General features: G+C 42.8%; 1 protein-coding gene across 2 annotated transcripts in view; it reads left to right on the top strand.

Moving 5' to 3' along the window:
- The window catches only part of ano8b (anoctamin 8b), a 42,243-nt gene that overhangs the window by 20,606 nt on the left and 3,844 nt on the right, over positions 1 to 17,793 (top strand). For both annotated transcript variants that reach the window (XM_034207713.1, XM_034207800.1), the window contains exons 2-18: positions 5,285 to 5,395; positions 6,883 to 7,015; positions 9,960 to 10,098; positions 10,328 to 10,424; positions 10,670 to 10,786; positions 10,959 to 11,086; positions 11,168 to 11,329; positions 11,425 to 11,577; positions 11,784 to 11,910; positions 12,039 to 12,094; positions 12,214 to 12,288; positions 13,918 to 14,165; positions 14,496 to 14,655; positions 14,774 to 15,160; positions 15,950 to 16,141; positions 16,447 to 16,578; positions 17,325 to 17,435. In XM_034207713.1, coding sequence (XP_034063604.1) covers positions 5,285 to 5,395; positions 6,883 to 7,015; positions 9,960 to 10,098; positions 10,328 to 10,424; positions 10,670 to 10,786; positions 10,959 to 11,086; positions 11,168 to 11,329; positions 11,425 to 11,577; positions 11,784 to 11,910; positions 12,039 to 12,094; positions 12,214 to 12,288; positions 13,918 to 14,165; positions 14,496 to 14,655; positions 14,774 to 15,160; positions 15,950 to 16,141; positions 16,447 to 16,578; positions 17,325 to 17,435 — 2,528 coding nt within the window. The remainder of the gene's footprint in view (positions 1 to 5,284; positions 5,396 to 6,882; positions 7,016 to 9,959; positions 10,099 to 10,327; positions 10,425 to 10,669; positions 10,787 to 10,958; positions 11,087 to 11,167; positions 11,330 to 11,424; positions 11,578 to 11,783; positions 11,911 to 12,038; positions 12,095 to 12,213; positions 12,289 to 13,917; positions 14,166 to 14,495; positions 14,656 to 14,773; positions 15,161 to 15,949; positions 16,142 to 16,446; positions 16,579 to 17,324; positions 17,436 to 17,793) is intronic.

The following is a 17,793-nucleotide window of genomic DNA, read 5'->3' as shown; positions in this document are numbered from 1 at the left end:
TACTCCTTCTGCTTCGCAGGAAGACGGTAATTACTAACGCTAGTTATTGTTGAAATCGACCTCGCCGCTCTCTTTCCCCGGAAAGTAAGCTAGGTCTGACTTTTTCAAGCTAGCGTTAGCTTGCTCCCTCACTACCGACACCACGGTAGCGAGGAAGTATTTTCTTTTCTCTTCCCCACGGAGGAGGAAAGGATTAAAAGGAGCATACTGCCACACCAGTCAGTATTCTCCGAGAATAAAAGACCCACACCGTCCTTTTCTCCGGATTAAGGACAGGGTGGTTACCTCTTTTTCTCCCAACCTACCTGTTGAGAGCGGGTCCTCTCCACGCCACGAGGCGAACAAGATGGACGCCCCTCTCCCTCACACCAGAGGAGTCAGGGACTCGGTGGCTCGACTCTGCGGCTGCGGGTTGAAGATCTCGGGCACAGACACACACCAGGTCTGCTCGTCCTGCCTCGGGCTGGAACACGCCAGAGGCGCTATCGACAACCCCGGCTCGTGCGGACATTGTGTCCGCTTCACCGTAAAGAGCCTCCGCCGACGGCTAGCACGCCAAGCTAGCCTGTCGGAGCAGGAACCCCCCATGTCCTCTGACCTGCCGGCCGGCAGTCAAGACGCGGGGACATCTGCCACAGAGAGTGAACCCCTCTCCATGTCGGTCTGGGGCTCAGTATCTGCGATGGCCGCAGAACCGGATTCCCGCGCCCTGGCAGGCCGGCGGCAAGACACGCGGGAATGGGACCCCACGCTTTACCGAGCTGGGGCTCCCGGTTAGACCTCACCATGGTCTCACCCGCGGAGGATGTCCTCGAGCTTCACTACGACGAGGACGAAGAGGACGCCTCGGTGTTCCTCCTGTCCGAGTCGGATGAACATGAAGAGGACATCTTCATGTCATCGGCTGGGACGCTTACACATGAGGGAGTTTCAGCGCTGGGTGGCCGCCCTAAAACTAAACCCCGCGCGCCATGGCGCGGAGAGTGATGGTTACTGTGAAATGCGTAATGGCACTGCGCCACTGGCTGCACCCGACTTTTCTAGTACGAGGTGTGCCTATGGGTGCTGTCCTTTCACGGAAAGTGGTCACCACGGACGCATGTCTGACAGGTTGGGGAGGTATTTATGAAGGTCGCCCGGTGAGGGGTCTCTGGAGCAGAGACCTCCAGCGGGCGCACATAAATTACCTGGAGCTTTTAGCGGTGTTTCTCACCCTAAAACGCTTTCTGCTTTTCCTCAGGGGACATCACGTCCTCGTGAGGACAGACAATACGACCACAATATCGTATATTAACCGCCAAGGGGGTTTGCGTTCTCTCCAGTTACACACACTGTCGCGCAAACTTATCCTATGGAGCGGTAGGCGTCTCCTCTCTCTGAGAGTGACGCACCTACCGGGAGTGAGGAACCTCGGGGCAGATCTACTGTCCAGAGGTATACCACTTTATGCAGACTGGACTCTACATCCAAGGATTGTGAGCCAGCTGTGGGTGCGTTACGGCAGAGCCGCGGTGGATCTGTTCGCATCGAAAGACAACGCTCAGTGTCAGCTGTTCTTTTCGATGCGCGATCTAAATGCACCGTTAGGCGTGGATGCACTCGCGCATAATTGGCCCCCGGGCCTTCTGTACGCGTTCCCACCCCTGGCTCTGATACCCCCAACTCTGGCCAGAGTGAGAGAGCAACGCCACACACTTATCCTGATAGCTCCGCACTGGTCAGCTATGTACTGGCTAGCGGAGATATATCAGCTGCTGTGCGGGCAGCCATGGCAGCTCCCACTACGCAGGGACATACTGTCCCAAGCGGGGGGGGCGATCTTTCACCCACACCCAGAGCGCTTGGCTCTATGGGCCTGGCCCGTGAGTGGTACAATCTAAATACAGTGTGACATGACGCTGACCCTGGCAGCTGCCAAGCGAGCCAGTGGCACTCATGCACTATCTGTACAGTTTTCATGCACTCAGTTTGCCCCAGGGCAAACAGAGTGTGGTTGAAGCCTGACCCTGCCTTTATCTTAAGGCGGTCGGTTCGGGTACCACATTTGACATTAAGGCATCCTCCCCGCCACTGTATTCCTCCGGGGAACAGCGGCCGGATTTGCCGTGTCCAGCCCGTGCTTCACGCACGTACAGGGACAGATCAAGGGTGCTTTGTCATAATGACCAACCCCTTGTGTCCTGGGCTAACCCTTATAAGGGCAAGCCTGTTACTAAGCAACGGCTCTCCCACTGGTCTGTGGAAGCAATTGCTTTGGGGCTCATACGAGTCAGAGTTCACAGGCACCCTCGGGTCCGCGAGCGCTTTCGACTCAGAGTCTGGCTGCATTCTGGACTCTGTCCAAGATGTCTCCCATCAAGGACATTGGTGCAGCGGCGAGCTGGTCCTCGCCGCTCACTTTTGTCTGCCTCCTAACAGGCTGGACGTTCTGCTCCCAGTGTGACTCAAGCAGTGCTGGGCACCTGGTTGAGTCAGAGCTCTACCTGTTAAGTTCTGGTTGGTTTGGTGATTTTCGAGATAAGCTCGTCTGGCAATACGGGAGCTACAATTTCCCATAGTGAGACATTTAACGGAGTGTTATGAATGAGAACTATAGGTTACTTACGTAACCCCAGTTCTCAGAGTAACATGAAGTGAGATGTCTCACCAGACGGCCCTCCTTGCTATGGTGAAGCGAGAAGAGGTGCTTATTTTGAATGGCGCATGCGTTGTGGCGCAAGCTACTTATAGGGGGTGATTTCCCTGACGCTGACGTCAAGATCTCCAGCCAATCAGGATTGGCGTAATGAGATTGATGCTTCTGTTTGCTCCGCGATGAGGCGCATCCCATAGTGAGACATCTCACTTCATGTTACTCTGAGAACTGGGGTTACGTAAGTAACCTATAGTTTTTGCGTGGCTGTGTCTTAGTTGTAAGCCCAGTGGCGATCTGTTCATCTGACATACTGATCATACAGACAGTCAATAACTTTGTTGTTATTAGCATCTGGTTAGCTAGCTATGCTAACAAATATAAGAAGCTTTTTCTACAACCAGTGAGGTAAAGGCACATCTTTACATGATCATTATAGTTGTAAAAAATTAAGAGAATAAAGTAAACAGGTATAAAATTCTATATGACAGTAAAAAAAAGTTGTTATTAATAAAACAAGAATACAGTTTGAAAGGGGAGTGATTTGTAAAATATCCATAAAGAAAAATAAATCTGCTTACAGTTCTGTTTCATATGGGTGTTGAGAGATGTATCCATATAGCTCCTAATTTTGCTCTCAAAGTGCACCAGATTGATGCTTTTAACTTCAACATTTAAAAAATAATCTTCCCGGGGGAGCATGCCCCCAGAGCCCCCTAGAGGAGGTTAGGTCCCCCCCCCACTTAAATCATGTCCACATGGATAGGAAACTAAATACATTTGCACACATCTTGTGTCCATATCTTTCTGTTTTGGTGGTCATGGCACAACCGTGCACGTGAATGCATGCGCGAGTCATGGTAAAATATCTGGATTAAGAGGTTGCTTTTTCTTTGCACACCATGAAAGAAAGGTGAAATTAATGGGCTGTGATTTTAGTATTTTTAAGCAGAGGTCAATAATTTGTACGGCCCTCGGAGGATGTCGGCAAAATTGAAATGGCCCTTGAGAGGAAAAAGGTTCCCCACCCCTGCTCTACACTGTATACTACTAACCCTTTTCAATGACACCTTCTGCTTCATGATGTCAAAAATGATTGATTAGTGCATCTTTAAAAACCGGTCATCTGCCTACAGACCAATTTTCTGAAGTGCTCAAGCGAAAAAACATTTAACCTACTCCAAGCTGTTAGAAATGGCATGACTCTGTTTGTCCAGCAGCTTTGTATTGCATGTTGGTGCAGTGCTTGTGCAAATACATACCGTACAGTACTATATACATGGAGAACAAATTATCCGGAAAGACCATCCGGTTTATTTCTGGGAAGCCCTGGCCTCTCTGTCGCCCCTCTCTTCCAGGAAGTAGAGGGACACACTTAGCAGCAGCACAATTATGTTTTTATGTGACAGGTGTTTATGGGATCCACAGAACACGCAGAAATACTGTGTGATTAATTGCATCATGCTAGTGGTGGTGAGATCTTGGTTCAATTTATAGCCTGCCATGAGAAATGACCTTGGCCTTTTTTGAGTGTACACTCACTTTCAAAAGCAAACGTAAACCAGTTATATGATGTACATTAACTTCATGTGGAGGATGACATGGTGCTTTTAATTTTAAGGTATATTTTTCCTTTACTGCATAAACAAATAGTATACTCTGGGATGAATTCTGAGATACTAAATGTGCTTGTGTGTGTGATCTCTGGAAAGTGCCCCACTTTCCGCCTCCTCTGATGCTCCATGCCTCAGTGATCACAGAGCTGTTGTGGGACGGGCATTCTCTCCAGGCGGCTGTCATTATTATTCAGGACCCGGGAAATGATTTTCACAAACTGTCCTCTGACAGCTGAGCAGAGGCTGGGGTTAAATTGGCTACAGACCCACATGGCTCTGCTGCCCTTCTGAAGAACATATCAGTAAGAGAAACTAGTAGGTCAATGACAGATAAATGAGGTGTCAAAGAAAAAGTTAATTTTAGCCCGCACACTGTACAACAATTTCCAATGACGTAACAGCATATCCACCCAGGAAGAAATATATACCATGCTTTATTTTCTTTCAGACTGCTGCATTACGATTGCCTATGTTATAATGTGACATTACTGTGGCTACATTAGAGCTGCTATTGGTGTGCTGTTGACTTCGGGAATAGAGCCAAGTTAATTTTACACATGAGGATGAGGTTACTTATAGCGCTATATTTGGCATAGACAAAATGTTACATATACATACAGTATGTTTGCATATTAGCATATGCCAAACTGAAAAATAGCTGCATTTAGATGTGTTGATTTGATTGAGCTGAGAACGTTTGTGACAATTCAGAGACTGTGGACAATGTGTGGCCCCTGGTCTTGGCAGGGCAGGATAAGCTCTGTCAGTCTCATGTTGTGAGGCGAAGGGCTGTGACATTTAAATCTGTCCCGCTGAGAAGGATGAGTTTGTGTGTGTCTTGCCGTGTGGGTCACTGTTTTTCTTTTTTAGGGCAGCAGGGGTAAGAGTTTTGGAGAGGGGCTTGTAGAAAATGTTCAAAATGTCATGGCTTTTTACACTGTTTCACTCTGAAAAGGTGACTCTCTCTTTCTCTCCCCCCTGTGTCTCTACTGGCTCTGTCTATCTTCCTGTCCGTCTCTCTGTCTCTGTCTCTCAGATAAGTTGTTTGGAAAGCGGCTGCTGCAGGCTGGGAGACACATCATGTCTCATAAGTCTTGGATGAAGACGGTGCCCACGGAGAATTGTGATGTCCTCATGACATTTGCAGGTCAGGCACTTATAAATGTTCACAAATTTGTATTTCTATATACTAATTTCATATCCTGTTAACCCTGGCCGAAATTATTTTGTGATTACGACTTTATGGCCCAATTCCAAACCAATTCCCTACACCCTACCCCTACATACTACCCCTCCGTTCGTGGGAGGGTCCGCCACATTAAGTGCTGTTCCAAACCAACGAGTGTGGAGCGGTGTGGAGGGGGAGTGGGCTATCAAGCCCTCAAACAGCGAGTCTGCATCGGTGTTGATTTGCTGACCGGTCTCTACCTGACTGGTCTCGACGCTGTGTGTGTCCGTCAGGAAACACGCTGTGTACAAGTAGTTCCAGCAAACATCCACTGATAAACTGCGATGTTAACAACCTCATGATAACCTCGTATTTTTTAACTTAGGATCATACCTGTGTTTAGTCTAGAAAAAGGTAAATGTGTGCATTTTATTATAAAGTTGTGTGTATTTACAGACTGTTGCAAAAACTACATGTAAGAAGCTTATAAAAATCAGGTTTAAAACTAAAAGAGCTTTACAAAAAAGTTTACATTTTTTGTCTAAGAGATGCTGATTTGAAACCGTTGCTACATACAGTTACGGCATTTCCTGTTTCTGCCGGAGAGGGGAGTTTGTCCCAAAGCTTGCCGCTGTATTTACTCCCTCCATCTGACAGGAGGGAGCCTCGTTGAGCTGCGAGTGTCACTCCACGGAGTTCACTCCATCACGGAGGGGGAGTGTGTAGGGGTAGGGTGAAGGGCGTGGTTTGGGATTGGACCGATATTACTCAAGATATGCTAAATAATTACTTTACCCTGAATGTTGTTCAGAAACAGACAATGTATTGTATCACAGAAAGCACACACATTGTTCAGTAAACATATTTTTTGTGAAAAATAATAATAAAACTCAAAATAAGGTAGACATTTATCACAAGGTCCTTACAGATCTTTCTCACATGATAATTTCAGTATTTTGAAATAAATTGGGCTCTAATTCTCGTTTCTCTACCAAAAGAGCAAGCTAGGCAGCTTTTTCAAATCACTCGCGAGGATGTTCGTGATAATTGGATATTTTCATTATTTTCTAGAACCCCAATTAATAATTTCTAATTGTTGCTGAAAACTTAATTTAAGCTCAAATGTATATTAGGTTTTTATTTTTCCACTAAAGAACAGCCTGAACGCTGAACATAACGTTATATAATGTGGATAATAAAGATAAGGATCATGACAGTATTGATCGTACTTCTTCATTTCATTTCCTTCGCCATAGCATGAAGGTTGCAGAAGCTTTTTATGGCCAGATTGAATCTCTGCAGCAGCTAAGAAAGCAGAGAAGAAGTCATTCTATATTGTTTGTTATTACGACTCTTAACCTCCAGCTGCTGCTCAGCAATAAATGGTACAGGACTGTGGGAGTACTCCCTGCAGCTCGTGTTTACGATGATGCGTGGGCCTAATCATTTTTTATTTCCTGCCACAGACTCTATAGATGACCACACGTTGCTATGGCTACTGAACCACATCCGGCTGGGAATCCCAGAGCTCATCATCCAAATCCGACATCACAAGCACACGCGAGTCTATGCGTTCTTCGTCACCGCTACGTATGAAAAGTAAGCACTCTCTTCAAATGTTGGCTATTGTGAGCCACACATTTTTCAAGGTTGTTTTTAGTCATTAATATCTTATGGCTTAATCTTGACAGTATAACTGCAACTAAGTGAACATTTATTAATCCCCCTTTTTATTGAGTACTTTTTTGAAAACAAAATATATAGCCATCTAATAGGGAAAATCAACCAGCTTCTGAAAACGGTATAGTTTATAAGAGTACATACAGTAGAGTCGAGATTGAAACGTTTAACCTTCTCATCTTTTTCCCTTTGTGTATTTATATGTCATCTTGATCTAAGCAAGAAAGTAGATAGATATCGAAACCATTCATTACAAATGTATTAAACACAAAACATACTGTAAAGATACTTTTTTAAGCTTCAGCTGAAAAATATTAACTACTGTCTGGTTGCAGGTATAATGTTGATATTGCTGGTTAAACTGTAGTTGTCTATTAAATACCCTATCAGCCTGAAATACAGGCAAGAAGCCACAGCAGTAGCTTTTGAAAATGAAATGGTAGTTTGTTGTTTAGTTATGTTTTAGCTACCACTGGAGTCGGGATGTCAAAGCCAAAGATATGCGTAATGTTTAAGACCTTTATCAAATTGGCATTATATTTGGCTGCAGCTATCATATAGCATGCAGAGTTGTTAAGCTCATACACAGTGTATAACTAGTCAGGCTCCCTCAATGGGATGCCTGATTTTTACTGTATAAGCACCACCGCTAATAGCTGCAGGTTATTTAAACTGTGCAGAAGGTTAGTCAGCCTGAACAGTGTAGATTGCATTTTATTTGATTACAGTGCCCACACACTCACTCACTCTTGTTTTGAAAATATCTCCAGGGGAATTGGGGATGAGCCCAGGGTCATTTTAATCTCAGCATTGACTTTGATATATAAATACTGAGAAATACAATCCAGGGGATCAGGGTGGCACTTACTGTGCTATACTGCGTTTCATCTCTTGGTGAATGTAGAGTCCTCTCTGCTGACTGTGCATTTAACAATGGGCCACTTGAAAAAAACAGAATGCCTCAAACAAACCTATTACCAATGAATGTAATAGGAATAGACAGATGGCTGGAAGAAATGAAGAAAGAAAGGCAGATAGAGGCAGATGCTAAGAGAACAAGAGAGAAAGAGATCGGAGTAAACCAGAAAGACAAAGGGAAAAACAACAGGGAGGGTAATGTGGTAGGAGGGTGGAGAGAGTGCTTTTGGAAAGTGTGCCAGTGAGTTTTTAGATGAAATCCTCAAGTAAAATCATTTCTGTGTGACAAAAAGCACAGCCTCCTCTTTTGCAAACAAAGACACCTGCTGTTGGAAAAGTTGACCTACATTTCATGAGATAGAAGAGATAAAGTATTTCATCCTTCCAATTTCATCTTGAATAGTCATTTTCTAAGCATTCTAGAGAAGTGAGAATTTTCCTTTCAACCCCTACAATGTGAGGATACCAGCTTTTCTTTGCCGTTAACTGTGGGCTTTGTTTGTATAATGCGGACAACTTTAATGTCTTTATTTTCCTTTGTGTTTTTAAAGGAAGAGGGTATAAGTATAAAAAAACAAGGTAAAAAAACAAGGTATTAGCTAAAAAGCTGTGTTATTGCTCTGAAAACAGTATACAAGTATATTGTATAATTTCATTGTAGCAATTACCATACTCTATGCAAATATAAAATATGAAAATAGCTCCTCTTCATTTTTTCCTAGCTGATATACCATACATTAGTCCTTCCGCAGCTCTGACTGGGCAGCATCCTGTTTCTGCTGATGCTCCACATTATGTCTGAGAGATATTTGCTATATTAGCATAACCTTACGTGCAGTGCCTAAACAATATTCTGCTCTTTTACAAGGTTAGTTTTGTCCACACATGCCCTTTGACTGTGTCTCCAAGTTAAGACTCCTAGTATTTGGGGAAATGTAATTGGGGAGTTTTTAATGAAATAACAAAAAGGTGGAAACTCATCAAGATTTCTGGCACCTCTGAAAGCCTTGCAGTTATTGGCTTGAATGGCTAAACAGTTGGTTTAAATAGATACAGCCTTTTTTCTCCCCTCAGTCAAGGACCTCTGTAGAGATGCTGCGCACTAAGCAGTATTCAGCGGTGATACAAAAGCTTACACCTCACATTTCTGCTGTAATCAATCATGGTGCTGGACGTACTTCACTGTGCGGCCTGAAGCTGCATGATGGATGGATGTTACAGGCCCACCTGGGCTTTGCTCCTGCATGTGTGTGTATAAACTATATATACATGAACATGTGACAGAGAAAGGTGAGCAGTTTGCCTGGAGGGAACTGTGGGCGTGGTGCTGCATTATTAGTGCGATTTCAGCACAAAGCCTGTGGCAAGGACAGAAGGAGAGGAGAAAGGGCTGATGGGATAAAGAAAGAGGAGGGGGAGAAGGAGACAAAGGACGGGACTCTGAGAAATAACAGGGTAAAGAGAAGGGGAGAGTAGACAGAGGGGCTGTATAAGGGAGGAGGAGGGAGGGAGGGAGGGAGGGAGGGAGGGAGAGAGAGATGAGAAACATAGAGGAAGGGCTGATGGGTATCCAGATGATGAGAGAGAGTGATGAGGTTGAAGCATTAAGAGGAGGAGAGTTCAAATGACTTTAACACTATGAAGGTCTCCGCTAATGGTATTGTTTGCTGTTGGTTTTGATAATTCCATAAAAAACGGACCCAGTACACTGTGGTCATTTCCAGTATACTGTTTGCTACGCATCTAGAATTTGATTTCTATAATCTATTCATCCACTTGACTGCAACTGTTTTCATTATTGATAAATCAGATTTTTGACAAATGTATTGCAAATATAAAAAAAATGCTCAGAGCTCAAAGCAAGAGCTTCAAATTGCAGAACACCTACAGTATTTCTGTAAAAGTATAAAAACTAGTAAATAATTCTCTCCATGTTGTCCTGCAGTTTGTTGCGAGGTGCTGAGGAGATGGGACTGAGGAAAGCTGTGAAGCACGAGTTTGGAGGAGGAACCCGAAACTTTTCCTGTGAGGAGGACTACATCTACGAGAACATCGAGAGTGAGCTGTGTTTCTTTACCTCACAAGTAAGTGTCAGCGCACACACACCCAAATCACACACACACACACACACACACACACACACACACACACACCCATACCCTGTTTTTCAATCTTACCTTGTTGCTGTTAAACTACTGAATTTCCCCACGGGGATTAATAAAGGTCCATCTCATCTCATCTCATCTTAAGTTAATATGCTGATATGTCAAGACATCACCTGATTTGACTCTCTCCTTGTCTTGGTTGCTGCAGGAGAGGCAGAGCATCATTAAATATTGGATGGACAATTTACGTGCCAAACATGGGGAGGTGCTGCATAATATCAACTTCCTGGAGGGTCAGCCAATCAGTAAGTGTTATTCCTTTATAGTAAAGCTCTGTGATACATGTGTTTACTATCAATATCGATTATAAATCCCTCAGTTGGTTTTAAAAATAGTTTGAGGCATCATTTTTGATTGATTTCATATTATATTTTAGCTGATAGTTTTATCTTTATATATCGAATCATATCTACTCTTCTTTTGTTAATGCATCTATCTCTAGAAAATTAAATGCACAGTCATTTCTAACTTACTTTATTATTCCCGACAGTACCGGAGCTGAGTGCACGAGGTGTGATCCAGCAGGTGTTTCCTCTTCATGAGCAGAGGATCCTCAGTCAGCTGATGAAGTCCTGGGTCCAGGCTGTTTGTGAGAAACAGCCTTTAGGTCAGTAGAACAAATGGACAAATGCACTCTTACATATACAGTTCATAACACTTAGTACAACCACAACACTTGAGAAACCAAGCTCATGCTTCCCTGTTATATATTTTAGCAGTCACGTCGTGTCATACTGTAGCATCCTTTGCAATATGTACTTTTACATTTGTTTTTACAGATGATATCTGTGACTATTTTGGGGTGAAGATTGCCATGTATTTTGCCTGGCTGGGATTTTACACCACTTCCATGTTGTATCCTGCTGTGATCGGATTTGTGTTGTGGATGCTCACTGAGTCTGATCAGGTGAGAAGAGAAGCTATAATAGCCTTAAAAAACTGAAATCACCAAACAAAAAAGGTCACCTGAGCGTTTGTGTTGTTTCAGACGAGTCGTGATATCTGCTGCGTGGTGTTTGCACTGTTCAACGTGGTGTGGGCCACTCTGTTTCTGGAGCGGTGGAAGAGGAGGGGGGCTGAGCTGGCATTCAAGTGGGGAACACTGGATACGCCGTCCGAATCGCTGGAGGAACCACGGCCTCAGTTCCGGGTGAGAGAAACAAAACCTCTGACTCCTTCTTCCATCTTCATATCCTCTTCGCTCTCAGGCCCAATCTAAATTCTCTCTCTCCTTATTTCTGTCAGGGAGTCAAGCGCTGCAGTCCCATAACAGGATGTGAGGAGTTCTACTATCCTCCATGGCGGAGGCGTGTGTTCAGGTGGCTGGTCAGCCTGCCCATCTGTATCCTCTGTCTCTGCTTTGTCTTCCTGGTCATGCTCATCTGCTTTGAGCTGCAGGTCGGTCATGCTGCTGTCAGCATCTGTTTTTTACGTGTCCTGCTTGTTAAAATGTAGCATACATGTCTTAGCTTAAGCCTGCATCTGTCCTTGTTTATGTTTGGTAAGATTATTTGCATGGGTGAATGTAATGAAGCCTGTTGAACACCTATATTTTAGTTTTTCTCGGATGTGATGGGTAAAAAGCTGTAATTGTGTCTCTGCAGGAGTTTGTGATGGGGATCAAGGAAATGCCCCGGCTAGCTCGCTTTATCCCAAAAATCATGCTAGCTATCACTGTGACTGCATGTGACGAGGTGTACAGGAAAATCGCCTGCTGGCTCAATGACATGGGTGAGAGAAAAGTTATCAGATTCCTCCAGATCTACATACACGTCAGAGCAGATCATTTCTTATAGAAGTTCATCTTAATAAAATTGCTTTCATCTGAGATTCATTGATTTTATTTTATATTTTCCCAGAAAACTATAGACTCCAGAGTGCCTATGAGAAAAATCTCATCATCAAAATGGTTCTTGTGAGTAGCTTTGATCTAATATCTAAAACTACCCATGAGATTAAGAAACATGTTTATTTTCAAATTCCTTTTCACATAACGCTCTTCTTAATGACACCTGATATTTCTTTCTCTTGCAGTTTCAGTTTGTAAATTCTTATCTCAGCCTTTTTTACATTGGATTCTACCTCAAAGACATGGAGCGCCTGAAAGAGGTAAGAAACATCCAAAGCTCAAATGTTCCTCTGTCGCACATTAGCTTCAGGGAATTCATTTGGCCTCAACATCTGTCATTCTCCCATCCTTAAATGCTTTGCTTTCTCTGCTTACATCCATTTATTTCCATAACCTTCCATCCCCATTTCCTATCCCTTTTCCCATCTGTGGAAGATGCTGGTGGTGTTGTCTCTGATAAAGAGTCTGCAGCGGCAGATCTACGACAATATGCTGCCTTTCATATTCTTCAAGATCCAGATGCTTATGATTTCTGATCCCTGGTTCTTCAGCTCTTTTATCAAGTCCAAAGTATGCTCCCTGTACATCCTCTGTCTGGTCTAGAGGTCTATGGTCCCTCTCTGACCACCTCGCCCCCCACCTTGCATGCTCTATGTCGATCTGGACTTGAACTTGAAGCACAAACCTGCTTTTCATAAAGTTATAAAGTGTGTGTTCTGTCTGTATCTGTCTTGTGAAACCTTGCTAGATTCAAAAAAAGATTTATCAATACAAAATGTCTTGCGTCTGAAAATGATCCAATTTTTTGTAAACACACTTTTACCAGACAGAATGATGATGGATGAGTGGTTTGATGAGGGAGAGAATTTAATATGTAGCTGTCAGAGATAGTGTCTGATTTCTACCGATGATTCGTTTTGTTTTTTACTGGTCTTGTCACAAATTGTCTCCTCATCTGCATATATAAGCAACAGCAGTTTTTTAAGAAACAACACCCAGCCTTCATACTAACATCATTTCTAAGTCTGAGTGTCTGTTTTAGATACACCCTCAGAGGGCCACCTCATTTAGCTTATTCTAACAAGTACAGCCCAGTTTCTATTATTTGTCAAAGTATATTTACTTTGTATAAACAGGATTTAATATTGTAGTTAAATCAATAGAAAGCAATAGCTGTCCAGTACCAGTACAGTAGGAAAACACAGTGTAGTCCTTAAAGTATCTGAAATGGAAAACATCTGTTGTTCATGTTTTATTCTCAGGAAGACGTTGTGTTTTTTGTTTGCATTTTGTGCTTTTAACTTGGAAACAATTACTTTGTGATGCTGCAATTCGTAGTATTTGTATTTTTAGCTGTATATTCAAGGACTGAAGACATAATCACTGCTCGGTTTTGAGTGTTAGAAAAGCATAACTCTGGGTTATAACAACATGGCTTCTGGCAGAGGTTATAAACATCAATAGGTTTAACACAAATTAACTTTATTTCAAGGTAAAAAAAAAAACCCTGTATGAAGGTCTGATGACTTGTGTTACTTTCTTTTGTCAGACTTCTCTTTTTAATGTCAATATGATCTGCAATCAACTTTTTTATTCGTACACTTTTAATACACATAGCACTGAAGCTTTAACTCTTTAAATATACTCAAGTTGTTGTAAGCCTGAATTATCCTAAAAGTTAAGATTTGTTTTACATCCTGTTGTGTGTGATTTGGATTTGGATTTGTTCAGCAAGGAATATGTATTGAATGTCCATGTTCATGTCCTCGGCCTCAATGCACCATATGCCAATGAAATGTTTGCTTGTGGATAATCTCTGCATACATATTTGTCTTTAGGTTTATTTGTTAGCAACTCATTTTGTGTATGTTTCTCACTGTCTTTGTCAGATGCTGGCCACTCTGCTCATAATACGGCAGTTTCTCCAAAATGTGAAGGAGGTGCTGCAGCCTTACCTGTATGAGCGCCACAAGCTGGGCGAGCTCACACTGCGAGCGCTGTGGGACCTGCTGATCTCAGTGCTGCTGAAATACGCCCGCCTAGCAGCTGGAAAAGCCCAGGTCTCTCCCACCGACCACGCCATGCCAGGACCTGGACTGAGGGGCACCAGGCCTGGGTTTAGGCATCTAGATAGAAGGTGAAACACAATATTTGATATCTTATTAGATTAATAAATCCATACACTTCAATAAAATGCACATGTCAAATTTGGGGTCAAACCTTTTTAAGCAAATCCATCCATCCATCAGTATGATTACAATGAAGCGTTTACAGTCATTCACACCAACACTCAAAGTATTAGTCCCAACAAACAGACCTGCTCTGCCACTTTATCTACTCTTGACATTGTATGTGCGCTGCCTGCAGTTATGAGTCACTCCAGTTGCACACTGAGGAAATGGACAGCGCTGTGAGTGGTTAAAACACACACTCATTTTTTCTGATGTGTCTCTTCAATTTCTCTCAGGGAAAAGAAGTGTTTAAATGGAGGATGCGGGGTGCCTGATGAAGAAGAGGGAGGTGAGAAGGACGAGGCCGACAGCGGGAGGTTCAGTGAGGGAGAGACGGAGGAAGAAAATCTGCTCGACTGCGGTTTGAAGCTGAGGAAAGTCAGCTTCATAGAGAAGGTATACTATTTGTGATAAAATCGATTTAGGAAGTGTTGATGTTTTTATGCTCTGGCAATTTTCCCAACTGTTAAGAAATGTGCAAAGTAAATATAGTACATGTGTTGTTGTTGTTAAGGTGGACAGAAGGCCAGTCTGCAGTGGGCCCCCCATAGACCACAGTTACATGGACGAGGGGAGCCCCACTATGGTGGAGAAAGGAATGGACCCTTCCTCTGTATTTGAGATGTGTGACGATGACGATGATAATGGCATCCACGATGTGAAGGAGTCGGGTGGCAGAGCTAGAGGTGTGGCTGAGAGAAATAATGCTGCTGCTGCCAGCGCCGCCCCGCTGCATTCTGGGTCTGAGAGCAGCACATCAGTGCGACATAGAAGAAGAGGCAGGAGCATAGAGAGACTTGAGCCTAAGACAAAAAGGGAATCATGGATCGACCCCCCTGAAATGAGAGAGAGCAACACGCTTACTCAGGCTGAAATGGAGAGCTGCATGCAGAACTATTCTGTAAGGACTTCACACTGACCTTATGTTTTAAACTTTGCTCAGAGTTTTAAAGTATGTCAATCTTATTTTTTTGTAATTGTTATTATTCTCACTACGACCAATTGTCAAGATAGAGGTTTACACACCACCTCTGTTTTAGATATTTGGGAAGCACACATTCTTAGGGTTAAGGTTTAGGATGCTTTTACAGCTTTCCAAAGAAAACTTCAGTGAACAAAAAACTCTTGCATGTCTCTGCAGGAATCGTTCTTTCCCAAAAATCTACAACGGATGACGATTAGTTACCAATAGTCATCATAGACAAAAAAAGAAAAATTGCACTAATTTCTCTAGAAGTCTTTACATTAAACTCACATAAATGAACCCATCCTTATTTACAGTTTGAATTGGTTTATTTTAAGTTAGAAAAGATTGAGAAAGACTGCAACATGTTGTGCAATAGTAAACAAGTCAGCCATATAATTTATGTTGCCAGCTGGGTCAACACTTCACTGTCATTCTCCTTATGATTACTGTAGCTTAGTTCAGGTTTCATACATGTTGTAAACCAGCACTGCAACGTGAATCCAGCAGTCACAACACACCTCAGACATGTCTTGAGTGTGATGTGAATAACATTTGGTTGTATGCCAAAATATCATTGCTGACGATATTACAGCTAAATAAAGGGTTAACACATTTGGTACCACAGCACAACGATTTAATTTGTCATCTTTTTGCTAAATAGTAGCTTTGAGATTGTACTAACTTGTAGAGCTGTGATTTAATGGTCCACTCTGCCCCTCTCAGGACACCTTTCAGGACTACCAAGAGATGTTTGTCCAGTTTGGCTACGTGGTGCTCTTCTCATCGGCTTTCCCTCTGGCTGCCATGTGCGCTCTCATCAACAACATCATTGAGATCCGAAGTGATGCCTTTAAGCTCTGCACCGGTCTGCAGCGGCCGTTTGGACTCAGAGTGGAGAGCATCGGCCAGTGGCAGGTCAGAAACTCACTCTCTGAGAGTTAACAGTCAAAAGGTTTTTACTGTCACCCAAAGACAGGAACAGTTCGATTTCTTATAGTAATGCCGTCTTATTTAAAAAATCAACTGAAATGATAACCATCATGAAATTATCATAACATAACAGTTGATGATCATGTACCTGTGTGACTGTGTAGCAGTCATTACGTTATCATAATTGTCAATAATTGTCTGGAATTACTGAATAGAACTAAACTGAGATATAGGGGTAAACTGTCCCTTTAAGAAAACCGAATTGTTAAACTTCTTTTTTTCCTTCACAGACTGTGATGGAAGCCATGGGCTTGATTGCCATCATAGTGAACTGTTACTTGATTGGTCAGTGTGGTCAGCTACAGCGTCTGTTTCCATGGCTCAGCCCCGAGATGGCCATAATCTCCATCGTCATCCTCGAGGTACCGCAGCTTGTTCTTGAAAGTCTGGATGAAATGCTTAGGGCAGTGCTTTTACAAACTTTTATTTGAAGGTGCGAGCATTTTGTAAGCCAGCACAAAATGTATAGCTATCAGAAAATGTTCCAGGTATTAAACGTGCAAAGTTTTACTACTTTTTGTATTTCCACCTTCCTCTACTGGCTTCATTAGAAAACTACAGATGTTTTCTTTCACTGAAACAGGTTTATCTCTGATAACTACACATTGTCATCATCTAGCGACCCAGGAGATATACCAATTCGATATCAAGTTTTAGCTTCAATAACTATTTATTTTTCTATCCAAGGTACTGACAGAGTACCACATAAATTCTGTTCACACTTATGAATAGTAATGCATGAATTGGGTTTCCAATGTTCCAATCTTTATATAAAGCATGAACACATGAACTTAAGATGTCTTCATGTTTCTCCTCTTACTTGTAACATATTTAGACACAGGTTCTGTTAGCGCTGCACTCTGTGCCTGCCTATATTTGGAAAAAGGTAAACAGCCTGCAGCTCTGTCTTGTCCTGATAAAGAAGTCAGGCCTATCAGGAGGAAGATTTCACGGCCTAGTTGATGATGTGCAAAAATGTGTTCAAGTAACATACCCTTGAAGGCTTTTCTGAAGCACTGTGGCCTACATTTGATTTGTGATTGTGCTTTCAATAATTGTTTTTGTTATGTCCCAAACCTCCTCTTTCTACCTGCCTGTTTAACTGCAGCACTTTGCCATCCTCCTGAAGTATGTCATCCATGTGGCCATCCCTGACATTCCTACATGGGTCACAGAAGAGATGGCTAAACTGGATTATCAGCGCAGGGAAGCCTTCAAGGTAAATATGTGACAGCATTAGAACCAAAAATGTTAATTTGTCGTGAAAAAGTTGCAAGAAATGGAAGAAATCCACTAATAATACAGGCTGTTTGAATAAATGCTCAAAGTTTACTTTATTATGTGCAGAGTTCTGTAATGTAATAGAATATATTGCAGTAAACACCAGAGGTGCCCACCTTTCTGCTGCATACCAGCTGTACTGCAACACTGCAGCTTTTTTTGGACATATTTGTTTACTTTAAACTGATATTTTAGCAATGATATTTTAGAGAAAAACAATGTGTAGAACAATGAGAAGAGATTAGGATATAGTGGAGCTATACAGTAGTAATGCAGAATTCTTAGTAAGGGATTTG

The sequence above is a fragment of the Gymnodraco acuticeps genome, unplaced genomic scaffold (genome assembly GCF_902827175.1).
Source record: "Gymnodraco acuticeps unplaced genomic scaffold, fGymAcu1.1, whole genome shotgun sequence".
NCBI lineage: Eukaryota > Metazoa > Chordata > Actinopteri > Perciformes > Bathydraconidae > Gymnodraco > Gymnodraco acuticeps.
This window is presented reverse-complemented; position numbering and strand designations above follow the sequence as displayed.